This window comes from Phycodurus eques, chromosome 22, assembly GCF_024500275.1.
Source record: "Phycodurus eques isolate BA_2022a chromosome 22, UOR_Pequ_1.1, whole genome shotgun sequence".
NCBI classification, from domain to species: Eukaryota; Metazoa; Chordata; class Actinopteri; order Syngnathiformes; family Syngnathidae; genus Phycodurus; species Phycodurus eques.
Window position 1 is genome coordinate 10,495,841 of NC_084546.1, and position 22,023 is coordinate 10,517,863.

General features: G+C 40.4%; 2 protein-coding genes across 2 annotated transcripts; both read right to left on the minus strand.

Annotated features, from left to right (window-relative positions):
* Positions 1-723: 723 nt before the first annotated feature.
* On the minus strand, positions 724-4,016 carry LOC133397504 (uncharacterized). The gene is made up of 3 exons (XM_061668465.1): positions 3,619-4,016; positions 917-1,297; positions 724-845 (listed from the first exon to the last, which is right to left on the minus strand). Exons 1-3 carry the CDS (start codon positions 3,743-3,745, stop codon positions 724-726), a joined length of 630 nt encoding a protein of 209 aa, XP_061524449.1. The 5' UTR covers positions 3,746-4,016.
* Positions 4,017-7,920: 3,904 nt separating this feature from the next.
* Positions 7,921-8,778, minus strand: LOC133397505 (oocyte zinc finger protein XlCOF6-like; the record flags this gene model as incomplete). The annotated part of the gene is made up of 1 exon (XM_061668466.1): positions 7,921-8,778. A coding segment is annotated over one exon (858 nt), but the record flags the coding sequence as incomplete, so codon positions are not given.
* Positions 8,779-22,023: the final 13,245 nt, after the last annotated feature.

Sequence of the window (22,023 nt, forward strand, 5' to 3'; positions counted from 1 at the left end):
TTGGTGCATGAACTGATCAAACTGAATGAAACTGTCATTGATCACTGCAATTTTCACCAACACGCTCGTGATTCTTAGCCAGACACTGATGAGCAAATTATTGAGCGCAAACTGAGCAGGAAAAAGGTTTCTCCCCAGTGTGTGTTCTTGCGTGATTTTTTTTTTCAGTTTGCCTTCTGAGTGAATCTTTGACCACAATCTGAGCAGGAAAAAGGTTTCTCCCCAGTGTGTGTTCTTGTATGAATTTTTAAGGCTCCGTTCTGAGTGAATCTTTGACCACAATCTGAGCAGGAAAAAGGTTTCTCTCCAGTGTGCGTTCTTGTGTGTCTTTTTAAGGTTCCCTTCTGAGTGAATCTTTGACCACAATCTGAGCAGAAAAAAGGTTTCTCTCCGGTGTGCGTTCTTGTGTGCACTTTTAAGGCTCCATTTTCAGTGAATCTTTGACCACAAATCGAGCAGGAAAATGGTTTCTCTCCATTGTGCGTTCTTGCATGTATATTTAAGGCTCCCTTCCACGAGAATCTTTTACCACAATCTGAGCAGGAAAAAGGTTTCTCACCAGTGTGCATTCTTGTGTGTCTTTTTAAGTGTCCCTTATAAGAGAATCTGTGACCACAAACTAAGCAGGCAAAAGGTTTCTCACCAGTGTGTGTTCTTGTGTGTCTTAATAAGTTTCCCCTTTGAGAGAATCCTCGTCCACAAACTGAGCAGGCAAAAGGTTTCTCACCAGTGTGCGTTGTTGTGTGGCTTTTTAAGGTTCCTTTCTGTGAGAATCTTTGGCCGCAATCGGAGCAGGCAAAAGGCTTCTCTCCAGTGTGTATTTTCATATGTCGCTCCAAATTCCTCTGAGAAGCAAAAGTTTTCCCACACTGAGAACATTTCCAGGGTTTCTTATCAGTGTGACATATCATATCACCTTCCAACTCTTCATCATCATCGTCATCATCATCATCATCAGAGTGTGACGTCGTGTCATCACTATCCGATAGTGGAGCTAAGAGCCCGTCTGCTGGTGATCCTCCACAGTGGTCTCCATCACCTTCTGATGTCGTGTGTTGACTTTTGCTGCTGCTTGGAGGCTCCGCCCCTCGTCTCTCCTCACTTTGACCTTCATCTTCACTCTTCAAAGGGCCACCAATCAACGGAACCTTGAAGAGTTCCTCTTCTTCTTCCTCTTTAATATTTAAGAACTCTTCCTCCTCCTCTTTGATGTGATGAAACTCTTCATCCTCCTCTTCCTCTTTTATGTGAGGGGACGCTGAGTGCTCCCATTCTGGATGAAGATTTTCCCTGACGTCTGCAGGACAAAAGTAGACAAACACACATGGGTCAAATCTCATTTGTTTACAATATTTACAACCTAGGTCCTCGCTCCTGTTTACATGTTAGCACCCTTCGTGGAGACGAAAAGAACAACAGGTCTGGGCCCGCGCATGTCGCACGGGGTTGGGCGTGGCTGATCAGTTCGTCATTGCCTCACTTCGTGCACCGCGCACAGCAGAAACAATGGAGCCCAAATAACACGAAACACATTACACTTCAGGGAAGATGTTTTTTTTTGGGGGGGGGGGGGGTTGGGTTGTCGTTGGGCTGCACAATTATTTTGATCAATATTGTTATCACGATTATTTATCATGATTATTCCTCATGTTAGGGAAAAAACTTTATTTTTAGTGCACTACTTTTTAACAAACAACGTATGTTTTCAGTTCGAAACGAATCTTTAAATGCGAATAAATGATAGATAATAATTTTAAAAAATTTACCCCCCCCCCCCAAAAAAAAATTCTACTTTAGCAAGGGCTAACTGAATAAATGTGCTATTACAAAGTGCAATCACAGATTGCAATTTAATGGAAGCGAATACAGTTAATGCATAGCAGATATAATAATAGCCTTAGGCTGCAAGCAATCCCCGTCGTCAGCTAACTACGCACTACTTATAGAAATGGGCTGAGTTATTATTACTAAGCAATTCACAATTGCAGCGGATCGCCACTGGTCCAATGACGGCACTTGGTATTTTTATCGTCAGGGAGGACCAACTTACATAATACAAGAAAGTCCAAGTGGGCTTGGTTGTAGCCATGGCTAATAATAATTAAAAAAAAAACTCTAGAGAATTGAAATGGGGTCGAGATGGTCCATAATTCACTGACAAGTTGCTTTTATGTATTTTATTTTTTTTGCTCAAGAAAATGAAACTGTCAGTCATTCCCAATAACATCAATCAATTTATGCAAATAATTGCACTTGGAATGCCCCTTTTTCATTCCAAAGATCGACACCACCTCATGTTTTTTGTGCAACATCAGAGGCAGAAGTATTAACTCATATTTTATAAATCATTGCTGTCGGGCAGAATTTCCACACCTCCAATGTGATGACTTAAAGAAATGACAAAAAAAAAGGAAAAAAAAGACATCTTGCTTGAATTTCCAATCTGCGGTTTGTTCAAATTGGTATTATACTTTATACAGTTATCCTATACTGTTGCACATTCACATGAACACACGGTACCGCAAAATTATGCTTAATTGCTCATTTAATATGCTAAAGGTAAAAAAAAAAAAGGGTGTCATTGACTAAAATGGCGAAAACACCGCCAAACCTCCTCATCACGGGACAGTCTAAAACTTTTTACACGCTTATGTTAAGCATGTAAAAAGTTGAATTTATGTGGACATCTCTCCATCTGTACTTATACTGTACTTAGGATTTTGAGAAATAGCTATGACAATAACGAGAAAATACGTGTAAGTAGTAAGAGAGAAACAATACACCAATTTGTAATTTCTATAACATCAAGCTCCAGCTGTAGACTCATTCATTTTTTTTCTAATTTCTCCGCAACAAATGAGGCTGTCACTTTTGATTTCACTTTTTAGTGTTACATTAAATCATTAATGTATTTACATGTTCTTATTGATGAATACTCGTTAGGGAACTGTGGTTCACTTAAAGGCTCTAATTGTCACAAATCTGAAAATCCGCTTGAGACGTTTACAATTTAGCAAAAAGGGAACACAACATGCAAATGCAATTATTTTTTATTTTTTGGTAAGTTAAATATAGAAACAATTTTACATAATACATACAGCATGTGTCTCATGAATGGTTTTACTGTAGGTTGTGATGCATCTAATGTAACCCTAGAAGCAAGTATGATGCATTGCACTTCAAATTTGGTGGACTGTTATACAACAAGGCTCGAAGGAAGTGGTCTCGCATCGCAGTTTGTGGGTCAACATTTGCATGTTCGCATCAAAAAAAAAAACAACAATAATAATAATAATAATACGTTGAAAAGCAAAACTGCAAATCAGTTTGAGCGGATGAGACGGTCGCAAAGATGGAGGCAGGGCAGGAGGCGCATCGGTGACGCGACGTCACCGATGCGCGCCCCACACGACCACCACTCAAAAGGCTTGATGTCAGACCCCGTCTCGGGTTTCTCATTTTTTGGTTTTCGGTTGAGAATTTTCCATTTTCGGTGTTTATACCTCCGATTGTCTGACCGAAGATGGTTTCACTTGACATGAACGTCATCAAAAATCTTGCTGAATGTTGAAAAGGGAAAGTATTAATGAGACAAGTGAGAGTAAGAAGCGAACAAACCCGCTGTGTGTTGCACAACTCGAGGTTGCATCTTGCAAACAGCATCCAGCACTTGACGTGGTCGCTCGTTCTCGTCTTTTACGCCGCAAACTTCCCCCTCGTAGTCTGCGGTCCTTGCCGCACACATGTTCACACTTTACGACAATCCCAACACTTTACGCTCACACTTGAGCTCTGCTGAGCGACGTGCTGATCGCAAACGAGTCTCTTTGTTAGCGGCTAGCAGGCTAAGCTAAGCTAGGCCGAGAAGCTTTCAACGTGCACCGAGACGACTTCAACCGGACGCAAAGATGCAACGAAAGATGTTTTCGTCCGGCGAAGTAGCGATTGACGTCCAATCTGAGATTTCATCACGTTCGGTACAAATTCTGGAAGATTTAACTGCGGTCAAGCCAGCCTTCGCTCGAAAAAAAAAGGAAGTCAAGACAGCCGAGCGGGGAAAGCCCCCTTCAAAATAAAAATTCACCAATAATAGGGCTTCATGGACGTCAATGCTTTGGATTGAAAATAATATTAAATAATAGGGGTGTTAAAATGATCGATTCGGCGCTATATCACCATCTTACGTTGCGCAATTCTCGTATCAATTCAAAATGCGTCCTAATCGATGTTTATACACGCATTTTTACCCGAAATAGTCAATGCAGCGTCTTACTTTTTGTGCTGCACTTAAACTCCCGACCACTAGATGGCACACGAATCTCGCCGGAGACAATCTCCGATTCCCAGATACAAATATGCAATCTGGATATATTTTGGGTTTTACGCCAAAAGACGGAAGTCTGGAATATGACAAAAGCCACGGAATACTTGCGGAAACAACGCATACCTTCACGTACATGTTGGAAGACGGCACCACGAATTGGTGGCGAAAGGAAAACAAACGACTACTTCGTCACAACTAACTCGGTCAAATTTTCTGCCAACTCAACGCGTGACACCAAAATAACACACTCGTTGACTTATTACACGTGCAAAACTGTTTCTATATATTTGAAAATATATGGCACTTACAACAGAAGATTGTTATCTTAATAAATTACCCTTAATTTTTTTTTTTATATGCTGTTTAACCATCGAATGCAACCTCCAGTTGGCACATTTACTTGAGTGCTCACAGTTCTGACGTTTCAGGCAAATAAGAAGTACTTCATACAAAGTTTAGTGCAGTTTAGTGCTTATAAGATTGAGTGCTTTAACCATGTACACTTTGATCAGTCTACTGCAAAGAGGATGATTGACTACTTGGGGCAGTTAGCTTTACCTAGCAGGTATGTTCATATGTTTTTATGGAGTACGAGGATCGTACATCATCAGACACTCCATGATAACAATCTTCTTCGTTGAAGACCCACCTGTGTACAGTACATTATTAAATGCAATGAAAATGATCATTAAAACTAGGCTCGTTTCACAAAACACGACCAAACTGCTTACTGTAGGAACTAGAGAAAGACTAAGTACGTTTTAAGGGATCTCTGGCCACTTTTTCATGTCATCCCGCCTCCAATATTATTTTTTCACTCCAGAATTGACTCGATTTAAGAACGACTCGTTCGTAATAAACCTTATGTTACTTTAAAGATAAAACCACCGGGCAGGTTAGTTGTTACGCTTAATCGGCCTGGTCCAGAATCAGAGACTGACAACACAGCACGGAGCCACAATGTAGAGAATGTAACCTTCATTAAAGACTGTGTTAAAAGCAACTTCTAGGTAGCAAGGGGAAATATACAGGACGAAATGTAAAACTTCCTTTGCGAAACACTCTCCTTTCCCGCCAACTGGCAGCCATTACTGCATACTTGACTAAAATAGCTAAGATCGTTCATGCAACTGAAGCAAAAGCAAAGCAAATTTATTTATATAGCGCCTTTTCATACAGATGTTACAATGTGCTTTACATGATTAAAAGCATTTAAAAACAAAGAAAGAAAAAACAGCCTATAAACATTTAAAACAAAGAGAAATAAAATACAATTAAAACTGCGTACAGTGCAAGAAATATTTAAAAGTGCAAATGGTCTAAAAAGCATGAGGGGGGGGGGAAAAAGAGTTTTTAACCTGGACTTAAAAGCATTCACACTTGGGGCTGACGTCACTTCTGTTGGCAACTTATTCCATTTGTGTGCAGCATAATAGCTAAATGCTGGGTCACCATGTTTGCTTTGGACTGTGCTCCACTATTTGACCTGAGTCTGTCGATGTCAGAGCCCTAATGGGTTTATACCTCATTAGCATTTCTTTCATGTATGGACCTAAACCATTTAGTGATTTATAGACCAGTAGCATAAATTTAAAATCTATTCTCAAGCTGACTGGGAGCCAGTGTAAAGACTTTAGAATTGGAGTAATATGCTCTGACCTATTTTTTTTCTGGTCAGAACCCGAGCTGCAGGATTCTGAGCTGTTTAATGCTGTTTTTGGGGAGTCCAGTCAGAAGACCATTACAATAGTCAAGTCTACTTGAGATAAAAGCATGGATGGGCTTCTCCTGGTCTGCTTGGCACATGCAAGCCTCCACTCTGGATATGTTCTTCAGATGGTAGAAGGCAGTTTTAGTGATTGATTTGATATGACTGTTGAAAGTCAGGTCGGAATCTATCCATACACAAGGTTTATGACTTGGTCTTTGGTTTTTAGAGAGAGTGACTCCAGGTATTTACCAACAGCAATCCTCTTTATGGCCAAAAAATATTACGGTAACTCAGTTTTGTTGTGGTTTAATTGAAGAAAATGTTGGAAAATATTCCCGACACACCCTCCAGTCTTTGCAAACCTCTTATTAGTTTGCCTTTCCCATCACCTGCAGCACCAGGCAATTAATCGAAGGAGGGACTTGTCAGCCGCAAAGCGTCGCGAGGAGAAGGAGGGGGAAGGGTATTTTGTGGTGCACGTGTTGAGAGTTCCAGCCTTGGGCAGCCACAGCTGGATGAGTCGGCCCCCTTCCTCTGCCTCGCCCGGGATGCAATCATCCGGTTATTTCTTTGTTTTAGAAAGTGACACATAACACCTCAATTGAACTGGAGTCATCTGGAGACACTGCAAGATATAACTGTCATCTGCATAGCTATGATAGTCTAAATTAAAGTTCTGAAGAACTTGACCCAAGGGTAGCATATACAGGCTGAACAGGAGGGGTCCAAGAACTGACCCTTGAGGGACCTCATAGGTCATTGCCATTCGATGAGATTGAACACTTCCAATGGTTACAAAATAACTCATTTCCACCAGGTAGGACCTGAACCATTGAAGGACTCTTCCACTTAGTCCTACGCAGATTTCCAACCTGTTCAGCAGGATATTATGATCTACCGTATAAAAGATCTAACAAGATCTAACAAGGCCAGAATTGACACCTTTCCCGAGTCAGTATTCTACCTGATATCATTAAGCACTTTGACAAGAACATATTCTGTACTGCGATAAGTTCAAAAAGCTGATTGAAATTTGGAAAAAAAGTCCATTTAAGTTCAGGAAATTGCTGTGTTGATAAAAAAAAAATAATAATAAAAAAAAAAAACATTCTCAACAACCTTGGCTATGAAAGGGAGAATTGAGATGGGTCTATAAGCTTGCTAACATGAAAGCGTCCAGCGTTCTATTTTTTAGAAGAGGCTTAATGGCAGCTACTTTAAGAGCTTTAGGAAACTCACCTGACTGAAGTGAGCAATTGCTTATTTGATGCAAATCATGCTATACCGATAAAACTGCGTCCATTATGAATGATGAAGTGGCAATTTTGCCATGTGGCCACTGCATGGAACAAGGGTGCTTGGCGTTTCTGTAGTGGGGGAGGGGAGTATACGCCCAAATGTCTTGACCTCACGAGGATAGTTTTTAGGCCCACCCTCAAAAATCAGGAAAATTTAAAAGGTGAAAAAAAATTTCAAGCCACATCTCAACAATTCAGTTCTATATTGCTCTCAGTCTTTGCACATATTTGCACCATTTACTTCAAACACATTTAAAATTATTTAGAAACAAAACAAGGATATATGTTTTGGTGCACTTTACCCCTGACCCGCTACAATACATTACAAAATATGTAATTTATTTCATGGTCACATACAGGATGCAGTTGTCAATCTTACCCCCGAAGCGACCAAGTTTCCTCACTGTCTATTTCAATTAATGATTTGCTTATTTGACATGCACATCACGAAAAAAATACAGGTTTATTGCTCTAAGTGTTTCAGTATGAGTGCTAATTATCAAAACCTGTCCACAGGACGCCCTTTAAGAAGGTACATAGTTTCATCAGTTCATGCACCAAGGATGATTGTATTCTGGCATAAACTTTCATTGATCATTGCAATTCTCACCAACACACTTGTGATTCTTAGCCAGAGAGCGATTAGAGAATCTTCGGCCACAAACTGAGCAGGAAAAAGGTTTATCTCCAGTGTGTGTTCTTGTGTGTATTTTTAAGGTTGCCTTCTCAGAGAAACTTTGGCCACAAACTGAGCAGAAAAACGGTTTCTCTCCTGTGTGCGTTCTTGTGTGTATTTTTAAGTATCGCTTCTGAGTGAATCTTTGACCGCAATCTGAGCAGGAAAAGGGTTTCTCTCCAGTGTGTGTTCTTGAGTGTTTTGTTAAGGTTCCCTTCACAGCGAATCTTTGCCCACAAACTGAGCATGCAAAAGGTTTCTCTCCAGTGTGCATTCTAGTGTGTATTTTTAGGTGTCCCTTTAGAGTGAGTCTTTGACCGCAATCTGAGCAGGAAAAATGTTTATCTCCAGTGTGTGTTCTTGTGTGTATGTTTAAGTTTCTCTTTTCAGAGAATCTTTGGCCACAAACTGAGCAGAAAAACGGTTTCTCTTCAGTGTGCGTTCTTGTGTGTATTTCTAAGTTTACCTTCTGAGTGAATCTGTGACCACAAACGGAGCAGGAAAAAGGTTTCTCACCAGTGTGGGTTCTTGTGTGTCTTTTTAAGGTTCCTTTCCGGGAGAATCTTTGTCCACACACTGAGCAGGAAAAAGGTTTCTCTCCAGTGTGCGATCTTGTGTGTATTTCTAAGCTTTCCTTGTGAGAGAATCTTTGACCGCAAACTAAGCAGGCAAAAGCTTTCTCGCCAGTGTGTGTTTTTCTGTGAAATATTAAGCTTCCCTTATAAGAGAATAGTTGACCACAAACTGAGCAGGCAAAAGGTTTCTCACCAGTGTGTGTTTTTGTGTGACTTTTTAAGCTTGCCTTCCAGGAAAATCTTTGCCCGCAGACTGAGCAGGCAAAAGGTTTCTCACCAGTGTGTGTTCTTGTGTGACCTTTTAAGCTTGCCTTCCAGGAGAATCTTTGACCACAAACTGAGCAGCAAAAAGGTTTCTCACCGGTGTGTGTTCTTGTGTGTATTGTTGAAGTTCCCTTCTCCGAGAATCTTTGCCCAGAAACCAAGGAGGCAAAACATTTCACACTAGTGTGTGTTCTTGTGTGTCTTCATAAGTTTGCTTTTCTAGAGAATCTTTGGTCACAAACTGAGCAGGCAAATGGTTTCTCACCAGTGTGTGTTCTTGTGTGACTTTTTAAGCTTGCTTTGTGATAGAATATTTGATCACAGTCAGAGCAGGCAAAATACTTCTCTCCCGTATGTATTTTCATGTGTCGTTTCAAATTCCTCTTAAAAGCAAAGGTTTTCACACACTGAGAACATTTCCAGCGTTTGTTGTCAGTGTGACTTGTCATATCACTGTCTGACTGTTCATCAACAGAGTAAGCAGTAAGTAAGCGCTGTGACATTGTGTCATCACAATCTGATCGTGGAACTAAGAGGCCATCTGCTTGTGATCCTCCACAGTGATCTCCATCGGCTTCTGTTGAAACGTGTTGACTTAAACTGGTGCTTGGAGGCTCCGCCCCTCGCCTCTCTTCAATTTGACCTTTAGCTTCACTCGTCAAAGGGACACATGTCAAAGTAACCTTAAAAAACTCCTCCTGCTCTTCCTCCTCCTCTTTGACATGACGAATGTCTTTGTCCTCCTTTTCCTCTTTATCGTGAGGGGACGCTGAGTGCTGCCACTCTGGATGAAGATTTTCACTGACGTCTCAAAACAAAAGAAGACATGGGTCAAATCTCATTTGTTTACAATATTTACAACCTCCTCGGTCCTGATCCTGTTTACATGTTAGTGCCTTCCACCAGAGATCCCATTGAGGAGACAAGAACAACAGGTCTGGGCTCGCGCATGTCGCACGGGGTGCGGCGTGGCTGTCCAGTCCGCCATTGCCTCGCTCCTTGCACCGCGCGTGGGTGCACAGAGGAGAGACAACGGAGCCCAAACAACACTTAACACATTACAATTCAGGGAAGATGTATTTTTGTGGGGTTGTAGTAGGGCTACACGATTATGGTCAAAATAATAAACTCGCTTATTTTGATCATCCCCCCCCCCATCACTAGCAGAAGTGGAGACCAAATTCACTGCATAGTCGGTGTGGATAAATGAATTTATACTTAAGTGGCAGTATTTACCCATATTTTATATATTGTCGCTGTCAGGTGGAATTACCACACCTCCAATATAACAACTTTTCAGGAACTAAAAGAAAAAAAAAACTACATACTGCTTTGAGTTTCCAAACACCGCTTCATTCAAGTTGGTATTATACCTTTTAGAGCTATCATATACTGGTGCACATTCACATGAACGCACGGTACTGCAAGATTATGTTCAATCACTAATTTAATATGCTGAAAAATCACTAATTTATACGGGTGTCGTCAATTAAAAAGGCAAAAACACGGCAGCGGGCGCAAAACCTCATCACGGGACATTCAAACGTTTTACATGTTATGGTGAGCGTGTAAAAAGTTTCATTTACAGTGCCATCATATTATCGTATTCATACGCCTTCACGTTTCCCACATTTTGTGATGTTAGACTTATTCTAAAGCTTATTTGAGTTTAGTTTTCTTAAAAAAAAAAAAAATTTAAAAAATCTACATAAGAGCCAATAATGACAAAGTAAAAACATTTTCAGACATTTGTGCAAATTTATTCAAAATTTAATCATTTAAACACAATAGCTACATAAGTTTTCACACCCTTTTCTATGACACAAACTTAAGCTCAGGTGCATCTGATTTCCAATGGTCATCGTTGAGATGCTTCGACAACTTGAATGGAGTTGATTGAACATCATTTGGAATGGCACCCACCTGTCTATATAAGGTCTCATACAGTGCAGTGCATATAACAATTCAGTCCTATATTGTGTCTGTGGCAGGTTGCTCTGAAAGTGGCCTTCAGCACTTCTGCATTGTTGGCTCTGGCATGTCACATCTTCCTCTTCATAATGCCCCATAAATTTTCCATGGGATAGAGGTCAGGCGAGTTTGCTGGCCAATCAAGAACAGGGATACCGTGGTCCTTAAACCAGGTACTGGTCGCTCTGGCACTGAGTGAATGGAATTACTGAAATAAATCAACTTTTTCATAATATTTTAATTATATGACCAGCACCTATATTTATATATTATATTAGACTTGATCGGTATTGGCCGATAATTACCATTATCTGCCGATCGGCTTCAGTGTCATAATTCGCCAATCAATCCGATCAATGACATCATTGATCGGCTCCGCAAAAGACATTTACTCTGCGTCGCAACTCCATTAATGTGATAATACGGAGAAGTGCTGAGTAAAAACAATAAATACATTAAATTCATGTGTGAGTATCTCCCCACCACCCCCGTAATTACCACACCAATTACCGTGTTGTGACTGCCGTGAAGAGGAACTGCTTCTTTTTTTTCCTCCTCGGTTCTTCAAAATAAAACATCACAATTGCCCAACAGCCACCAACTCAAACAGCAGTGTTACTTGGCAAAAAAAAAGAATAGTAAAGTATGTACTGAAATGTAATCTATTTTTTGTCGTATACCTGTTTATTATTGTTTTGTTTGTCTGTTGGGAGTCAGACTCGTGTCGCGAATTTGATGACTTTAGACGCGCGACTTGACAAAATGTCACATGACTTGGAACTCGACTTTGACTTGAACAGCTATGACTTGGGACTTTACTCGGACTCAAGCCCATGAACAAATGAACAATCTGGAGGTCTGTCTCAAAAGCTCAACATACCAATGTTTATTTTATGATTGGAACTCGATGTGTATGATGTAATCTTAACGATGATGCTCCCGACGGATATCACTCAGGTAGAAGTGTCCCTAAAGCCGAATTCGTGGTTATGTCTTTTAATAATTATCGCCCTGTTGTGCACTTACGAGGAGAAGAATTGACCAAGAGGTCACTCTTTCAGACACTACCTAAAGTCGTGGTTTTATTCAAAATGAAACAATGCAACATGCTGCAGATCAACAATAAATGTGGCAGTTACATAAGGTAGACATTCCACCAAGTACTGGTATCATACACAGAAGCGACAATGACAATTATCGTAACAGTAAGGAGCTTTTGAAAAAATAAAAAATAATATCCACATTGCAATGTGGGAATCGCATGGCTTGACATCACGTGTACTTGTTTTCATTGCCATTAGCAGCTAGCTTTGTGAGCGATCACGCAAATAGTCACAAATAGCGGGCCGGCCGTGCGCTGTCTGGGCTTCCTGTTCATCACAGTATGGTTTAGTCAGTGTAATTTTCTCCAGAATCAGTCTTGCATTCCTCTCTCTTTTCTTAAATTCACTTTATTTACCGATCAGCACACAACGAGCATCTATTCGACATTCTTCTGTGTCCTTTTCTTTCTCTTTCTTGTATAACGCTGCTATCCAATGTATATATACGAGTTTCCAAAACCCAAATTTGCAAAGTACTGCAAACAGGAAAGCCCAGTGAACTTTATCGAAGGTTTTCTCTGCCTCAAGTGACATGACGATTGCTTTTAGATGTTTACGCTGTGGCATGCTTATTAAATTTACCTGACCTCTGACATTATTTGTGGAACTTCTGCCTTTAATGAAACCTGTCTGGTTATAGTGGATTATCGACGGGAGTATCTTTTCAAGTCTCGCTGCAAGGGCTTTTGAGATCATTTTAATATCTATATTAATCAGAGATAAGGGCCGATAGTTAGCCGGGAGAGTGATTATTTAGTTACTATTTGACCTTTATCTTTTATCTCCTTGACTGTTCTGAAAAGTAGAGGCGCTAGGATTGGCCATAAGTGTTTAATAAATTCGACCGAAATTCCGTCCGGGCCAGACGCGCTTTCCTGATTGCAAATTTTTTTAATACTTAGTAATTGTGTGAATGTTAAAGGAGCATCAATACTGTCTATAGTTTCTTTTTAAATGAGGAATGTTTAGATCATTAATAAAAGTTTCAATTTCTTTTTGGTCTGGGTTGCTCGAAGACGCATTTAAGCTGCTATAATACTGAAATATTTCATTTATTTCTAGCAATACGGGTGCCGTTTGAATCTTGAATGGCTGTAATGATTTTTCTTGATTGCGTGGAAGTTGGTTTGCGAGAAATTTGCCTGATTTATTGTACTCAAAGTTGGTGGCTCTTAACTATTTTAGAAATTCAGTTCTTTTTGATTTGACGATGTCTAATTGATGTTTCGCCTTTTGAAATTTGTTACTCAGCGTATCTGTCAGATGAATTGCATATTCTTCTGAGATGTTTAATGATTTCCTCAATTTCATTTTCTAATTTTAGTTCTTGTTTTTTTTTTTTTTTTCTTGTACGAAGAGTATGATAGGAATCAACTTCTCATTACAGATTTCCCAGTTTCCCAAAAGCAAAGACGGGGATGTGGTTGGGGAAGCTGGTGAAGGATGTCAAGTGGTGACACAAAATAGCAGTCATTGCATCCGATTGGTGACCCAAATAAGCCCAAAGAGTGCACAATAAAATGAATAAAATGTATAATTGATCATAAAAAATAAAACCACAATTCCAATGAAGTTGGGACGTTGTGTTAAACATGAATAAAAAAAGAATACAATGATTTGCAAATCATGTTTAACCTATATTTAATTGAATACACTACAAAGACAAGATATTTAATGTTCAAACTGATAAACTGTATTGTTTTTAGCAAATAATCATTAACTTAGAATTTTATGGCCGCAACACGTTCCAAAAAAGCTGGGACAGGGTCAGGTTTACCACTGTGTTACATCACCAATTTCTTTAAACAACATTTTATAAACGTTTGGGAACTGAGGACACTAATTGTTGAAGCTTTGTAGGTGGAATTCTTTCCCATTCTTGCTTGATGTACAGCTTCAGCTGTTCAACAGTCCGGGGTCTCCGTTGTCATATTTTAGGCTTCATAATGCGCCACACATTTTCAATGGGAGACACGTCTGGACTGCAGGCAGGCCAGTCTAGTACCCGCACTCTTTTACTACGAAGCCACGCTGTTGTAACACGTGCAGAATGTGGTCTGGCATCGTCTTGCTCCAATAAGCAGGGGTGTCCATGAAAAAGACTTTGCTTGGATGGCAGCATATGTTTCTCCAAAACATGTATGTACCGTTCAGCATTAATGGTGCCTTCACAGATGTGTAAGTTACCCATGCCATTGGCACTTACACAGCCCCATATCATCACAGATGCCGGCTTTTGAACTTTGCATGCATAACAGTCCGGGTGGTTCTTTTCCTCTTTGGGCCGGAGGACACGATGTCCACAATTTCCAAAAACAATTTGAAATGTGGACTCGAACCACAGAACACTTTTCCACTTTTCATCAGTCCATCTTAGATGAGCTCGGACCAAGAGAAGCCGCCGGCGTTTCTGGGTGTTGTTGATAAATGGCTTTTGCTTTGCATAGTAGAGTTTTAAGTTGCACTTATGGATGTAGCGCTGAACTGTATTTACTGACATTGGTTTTGTGAAGTGTTCCTGAGCCCATGTGGTTTACACTTTGATGTCGGTTTTTGAAGCAGTGCCGCCTGAGGGATCAAACGTCACGGGCATTCAATGTTGATTTTCGGCCTTACCGCCTACATGCAGCCCTTTCTCTAGATTGTCTGAACCTTTGGATGATATTATGGATTATGAAATCCCTAAATTCCTTGCAATTGTATGTTGAGGAACATTGTCCTTAAACTGTTCGACTATTTTATCACGCACTTGTTCACAAAGAGGTGAACCTCACCCCATCTTTTCTTGTGAATGACTGAGCAATTCAGGGAAGCTCCTTTTCTACCCAATCATGGCACCCACCTGTTCCCAATTAGCCTGGTCACCTGGGGGGTGTTCCAAACAGGTGTTTGATGAGCATTCCTCAACCTTCTCGGTCTTTTTTGCCATCTGTCCCATCTTATTTGGAATGTGTTGCAGCCATAAAATTCCAAGTTAATGATTATTTGCTAAAAACAAAGCTTATCAGTTTGAACATGAATATCTTGTCTTTGTAGTGTATTCAATTAAATATAGGTTGAACATGATTTGCATTTTATTTATGTTTAACACAACGTCCAAACTTCATTGGATTTGGGGTTCTATAACTGGACTGTTCATCGGATCATTTTCCTCATATGCGACTAATTTGGTCACAGTCTTGATCCCTGAATAATCACATATACTTTATTTTGTAGTATGGAACGTTAGAAAAGGCTTGATGAAGTGATTCGACGCGAAAAGATAACAATAATCAACAACAGTAGGTATGAGAAAAATTCCCCCATTTATTATTAACCAAATTACTTCACTCAAACCAAAACTTTAGAGCATGATACGACATAACGCCGGGATGTTTGCGTACAACCGTTAGTGGTCGCACTAGCTTGCTAGGCTATATACCGTTCTGTTGCCTGCTTGCGAGCGGTATTGTATTAAAAGTACGTGAACATACCTCAAGCAAGCCTTAATTGAATGGAACCTCCTGAGCACCGGTGACTACTGTTGAAGGTGGCTTTTCTCCGCCAGTCCTTCGCGTGTTCGTTGAATTTCGGATGGTGAGAATGTTGGGGTCAGAATCAGAGACTGGAAATGAACTTCTTTAAGATCTTTATTGCAGAATATTCTGGGCACAAATGTGCTACAGCCAAAGGCTGCAGCTGCTCAAATGAGCTCAAATGTGCGCTTTCTCAGCGTTCAGTGCGAGATTATATCCAGTGTTCAGGGCGGTGTTTAAAGCTTGAGCAGGGTGGATCCAAGGCCACAGCAATATCTCTTCTTGGCACAAAACATCCTGTTCTGCGGCTGATATGTAGTTTTACAGTTACACAATTTATCAAAACATTTTGCTACTGAGGTTAGGTTACACAACATAACAGTGCACAAATACGTCTATATAGGGCCATGGCATCAGTATATCACGTGCGAGGGCCTTCACTACCAGCACACGTTTTTCCACATTGTCTTCTTATCATACACACGTCGCAATATCGTCACCCTGGTAACGAGTGTATCCGGTCACATTTAAGTTGACAAGCTAATGCCCAGTGTTGGCAAAAGACGGGATGCGGTGGTATTGGAATACAAGATTTTATTGCAGTTGTTTGACAGTAGTCTGATCCAGGCATTGCATGTTGTTTGTCCCACACCGCCAATGTTTAAAAAAAAATAATAATAATGTTTTTTTTGAAGATTTACTGGCTGTCAGGTACAGTGGGTACGGAAAGTAATCAGACCCCCTTAAATTTTGCACTGTTATATTGCAGCCATTTGCTAAAATAATCGAGGTTCATTTGTTTTCCTCATTAATGTACACACAGCACCCCATATTGACAGAAGAAAACATAATTGTTTAAATGTTTGTAGATTCATTAAAAAAGAAAAACTGAAATATCACACAGCCATAAGCGTTCAGACCCTTTGCTCAGTTTTGAGTAGAAGCACGCCTTTGAGCTAATACAGCCATGAGTCTTTTTGGGAATGATGCAACAAGAACAAGAAGTTTTGGGAGTCTAATCCGAGACAAGACCAAGACCTTCACAATGTGGTCTTGAGACCGGTCTCGAGCGTTACAAGTTAATACAAGTGTACCTAATCACTAAAATCAATTCTTTGAAAAGATTCGTTCACTGAGTCGTTCAGTTCTTTTTCACAGAATCATTCAGTTCATGATTCAGCCCTGGGGGACACGTTCACCAAAGGACTATCCGTTGTTGTTGTCACGTATTGTAAACGAGGAAAGGCAGGAAGATTTAAAAAAAAAAAAAAAAAAAAAAAAAAAAACTTAAGATAAATTATCACCTGGCTGTCTCTCTCTCTCCCTCTCTCTCTCTCTCTCTCTCTCAGAAGGCTCTCGAACACCCGGCTTCGTTTGTAACTAACCCAACATTAGCCGTTAGCTTGGAGAAACGGATGCTCGTGAAAGCTATCCCCATGAGGACGAATGGTAAAAAACGGTCATAATATGTTGTTCCTAGCGCGAACGAATCACTCATCGCACTAGTTCGCAGTTAACGGAGACACTTAAGGGAACATCAACTGTTTATTTCATTCGCGAGCCACCGAGCAAAACAGTCCTCTGTTGTTCTCGTCATCTCCTCGATGGGATCTCTGGTGGAAGGCGCTTACATGTAAACCGGATCGAGGACCGAGGATGTTGTAAATATTGTAAACAAATGAGATTCGACCCATGTGACCCTTGCAGACATCAGTGAAAATCTTGATCCTGATTGGCAGCACTCAGGGTCCCGTTACATAAAAGAGGAAGAGGACAAAGATGTTAATCACATCAAAGAGGTGGAGGAGGAGTTCCTAAATATTAAAGAAGAAGAGCAAGAGGAAATATTCAAGGTTGCTTTGGCTGGTGTCCCTTTGAAGAGTGAAGATGAAAATCAAAGTGAGGAAAGACGAGGGGCGGAGCCTCCAAGTATCAGCTCAAGTCAACACATGACAACAGAAGGCGATGAAGACCACTGTGGTGGATCACAAGCAGAGGGACTCTTAGCTCCACGATCAGATAGTGATGACTTGACGTCACAGTCTGCTCACACTGATGATGATGATGATGATGAACAGTCGGAATGTGATTTGGCATGTCACACTGACAACCAACGCTGGAAATGTTCTCAGTGTGGGAAAACATTTGCTTCTAAGAGGAATTTGAAACAACACATGAAAACGCACACTGGAGAGAAGCCTTTTGCCTGTGCCGATTGTGGTCAGAGATTCTCTCACAAGGAAAGCTTAAAAAGTCACACAAGAACAGACACTGGTGAGAAACCCTTTGCCTGCTCAGTTTGTGGTCAAAGATTCTCTCATAAGGGAACGTTACAAAGTCACACAAGAACACACACTGGTGATAAACCTTTTGCCTGCTCAGTTTGTGGTCAAAGTTTCTCCCGGAAGGGAACCTTAAAAAGTCACACAAGAACGCACGCTGGTGAGAAACCTTTTGCCTGCTCAGTTTTGCGGGCAAAGATTCACTCAGAAGGGACACTTAAACAGACACACAACAACACACACTCGAGAGAAACCCTTTTCTTGCTCAGATTGTGGGCAAAGATTCACTCAGAAGGGATACTTAAAAATACACACAAGAATGCACACTGGAGAGAAACCTTTTTCCTGCTAACATTGTGGTCAAACGTTCGCTGAGAAGGGAACCTTAACAATACACACAAGAACACACACTGGTGAGAAACTTTTTTTCGTGCTCAGATTGTGGTCAAAGATTCACTCAGAAGGGACACTTAAAAATACACTCAAGAACACACACTGGTGACAAACCTTTTGCCTGCTCAGTTTGCGGTCAAATATTCTCTCATAAGGGACACTTAAAAAGACATACAAGAACACACACTGGTGAGAAACCTTTTTCCTGCTCTGTTTGTGGTCAAAGATTCTCTCGGAAAGGACACCTAAAAAGTCACACAAGAACGCACACTGGATAGAAACCTTTTTCCTGCTCAGTCTGTGGCTGAAGATTCTCTAATAACAATCTGGCTTGGAATCACAAGTCGGTTGGTGGGAATTGTCGATGAAAGTTTCAGTCAGTTTCATCAGTTCATGCAGCAAGGATGATTGTATTCGATGTACATTCTTAAAGACATCCCGTGGACAGGTGTTGAGAATTAGCACTCATGCTAAAACACTTGTAGCAATAAATCTGCCTTGTGTGATGTGTCTGTAATGTGTATGTCAAATAAGCGAACCATTAATTGAAATAGACGGTGAGGAAACTTGAACTGTTTAGGCCTGCAACTGCATATGTGACCATGAAATAAATGACATACATTTTGTAATGCAATGTATTGTAGTGCTCGATTTGTTTATAAATACTTTAAATACGTTTGAAGGTAAGTGCTTAAAAAACATCTGCAATGACTGAGAACAATATAGTACCGTGGCTGCCGAAGGCTGCAACTCGCAACGTGTGCAACTTTGCGTGAATTATGGGCGCGACTTCCGGTTTGAGCTGACCGGCACTATGTTTAAATGTAACACACCTCTGATGATGTATGATACTTGTGCTTCATAAAAAACGTATGCATATATGCAGTACTTACAATTCAGGTGGAGAATGCAGTCAGACAGGGAAGTGTAATGTTGAGGGTGAAGGGTGTCTTCAAGATTCATTCAGCAGTTTACATGTTCAAAGAGGGTGGGAAGACGTACAATAAAAATAAAAAAACATCTTGTCCTACCCCTTGTTGTCTATACATTTTGACTCATGTTAAAACTAAAAAAAATATATATATATCTTATATTGAATGTTTAATTGTGAACATGGATCAGGTGACTATGGAGTAGAGGAGGACAGTTTTCAGTTAGTCGTTTGTGTTTCTCAGAGATAAAAAAATAGGGAGAGAAAAACGTCGATTGATTAAGGAAACGCAGGAAGGGAGGAATTCCGTCTTTCTCACAATTTGAAGAGGTTTATTTTATTCAGGATCACATATAGTGTACCACCAAAAGTCGAAGTTTCTTTATAGCTGATTTCCATCAGTCATACGCTTATTTGATATTGACATCACTAAAAATGGACAAACCGCATGCATTGCTTAAAGTATTTTGGCAACAGTGAATCAGTATGATCGATTACTTTTTTTTATTACACATTTCAACAGAAATGGAAAATTCATTATCTAGCATTGCTCTTCAATAGTAGAAGTCTGGTGATGCCTGTGGTGGGCACTGGACCACCGCCCACCACGCCCCCAACACACACACACACACACACACACACACACACACACACACACACACACACACACAAAGAGCGAGCCCTACAGTCGTCACCCACCCCGGAGAGCATGGGGGCCAGCCACCAACAGGACCCAATGCAGGGGCCAGCAGCCACCCAAAAACGGTCATAGCCCTCCAAAGCAAACCCATGTTAAGAGCCCCTCGTGAGCAAGGACGAATGAGGCCGCCAAAGAGGGGAAAGGAAGGTGGGGCCCAAAGGGCCACCCTCCGCGTTCCGGCCAACGGGCACCACCACGGAGAGCAGCCCCAGGATCGGCAGGAGGGCAACACGGACACAAACTGAAGGATAGAGGTTAAAGTGCATGCAAGTGACCATATGGCGTGCACAAGGGTCTGAAATGACAAGAAATTATTTGGTCACATTACATTGTACAGTATTTACATTACACGTGACATTACATTTCTGTATGACATTTTTTCCCAGGCAAAGAGAATCAAGCTTCAAGGTTCACCATTTTAATGAAAGGTGACCAACTTTTCTTAAAGTTATCCATTTGCTTATTAAGATTGGCAGAGATATTTTCTAGTGTTACATACTCTATGACAAGGTTTTATTATTGGTTAATGTTGATAGCTTGTTTATTTTTCCAGTTTAACAGTGTTTTTTTTTTTCTGGCAATAGCAAACTTTCACATGACATAAATACATTATTTTCGAATAAGTGATGTAGGGGGTCAGTTCCTATGTGCTGCAGTAAAGGAGTATTTTGTTAAACTCAAAATCAGGATTGTGCCAGATTAGGGAGGAATGATCTGGCGATGACTGAGATTACGCAATCGCAGTCAGACTTTCCAGACTTTGTCAATAAGATGATAAAGTGGCTGTAATAATCGGATTCTTAAAGCAATTGTGGCGTTTGAGGCTTGTGCTGATAAATGGGAGGTCTGAAAGTTTGGTGCTTTTGCAGTCTATCTGTTCCAGTTTCAGCCAGGATTGTTGTTCAACATTTCGATTTAACCATTTAATGAGGTACTGTATTTGGCTAGCTATAGTAAATAATAATGTTTGAAGTTGGGTGCGTCAAGTCCGCCTTCTGCTTTGCCTTTCTGAAGGGTAGCTAGGCTGATTCTGTTTTTCTTATTTTTAGAGTAAAATTTTAAAATGGCAGAGTCAAACATTTGGGTTTGAATGGGATCATTGAAAATAGTCAATTTGTGGTAACATTTTCATTATTACTGTAGCTATATGCCCTAAATGTTAGCTAGGTAGGCTGTTCCATTTTAAATCATCACAAAAAAAAAATCCAGTTGAGGTACATGATTTCAATGATTTAACTCTGTATAAGTTTTGCTGAGATATTAATGCCTAGATATTTGATATTCCTAGCCAGAATAGGACATTTTAGTCCCTGGTATTCCAGGAGTTAGTCGTAATTGGGAGTATTATTGATTTTGACCAATTGATAGCATACATAATTGCGAAAATGTTTTAAAGAGGTTCAAAACTGTTTGAGGTGATGCCTTGGGCTCTTGTAAATGAAGGATATCGTCTGCATAAATATTGATTTTGTGTTCTGGCACAGGAGTACAGATGCCTTTTATATTCGTGTTCTGCCGTATTGCTATTGCCAGTGGTTCGATAAATAGTACGAATGGCAGGGGTGAGAGATGGCATCCTTGTCTAGTTCCTCTTTGTAAAGTGAAACTTTGTAATGCGACCCCATTTGTGGTGACAGTTGCTTTGGGTGAGTTGTATAACATTGCAATCCAGTGAATATATGAGTCACCAAAGCAACATTTCTGAAGTATGTCAAAAAGAAAAGACCAGTTAACTTTGTCAAAAGTTTTTTCTGCGTCTAGTGAAAAGACAATAGTTTTTTCAATTATTACACTGAGACATACTTTTTAGATTTATCAGTCGCCTGACGTTGGTGGAGCGCCGTCCTTTAATGAAGCCTGTTTGGTCAGAATGTATTCACGAGGGGAGAATTTTTTTTCTCGTCTGTTGGCTAAAGCCTTGGATATGATTTTGATGTCCCTATTAATTAGTGACAGCGGTCGGTAATTAGCTGGATGAGTGGGGTTTCAGTTGTCGTTTTATTGCGGCTGGAGTCATATGGCTTCTAAATAGCCCTTTATCTTTTATCTCTATCACCATTCTGAAAAATAGTTGTTGTAGTATCCACTAGAAATGTTGCTAGAACTCCATGGCAAACCCATCATTGCTCAACCTGTTGGCATATCATTTAAGGCCTTACGTAACTCTGCGAGGGTTAATGGGGCACTTTACTTTGTGAAGTTAATCGAGGGATGTTTAGGTTATTGAAAATGTTTTTTATTGTTTTTATTCGGCTTATTGTGGGATGAATATAACACTGT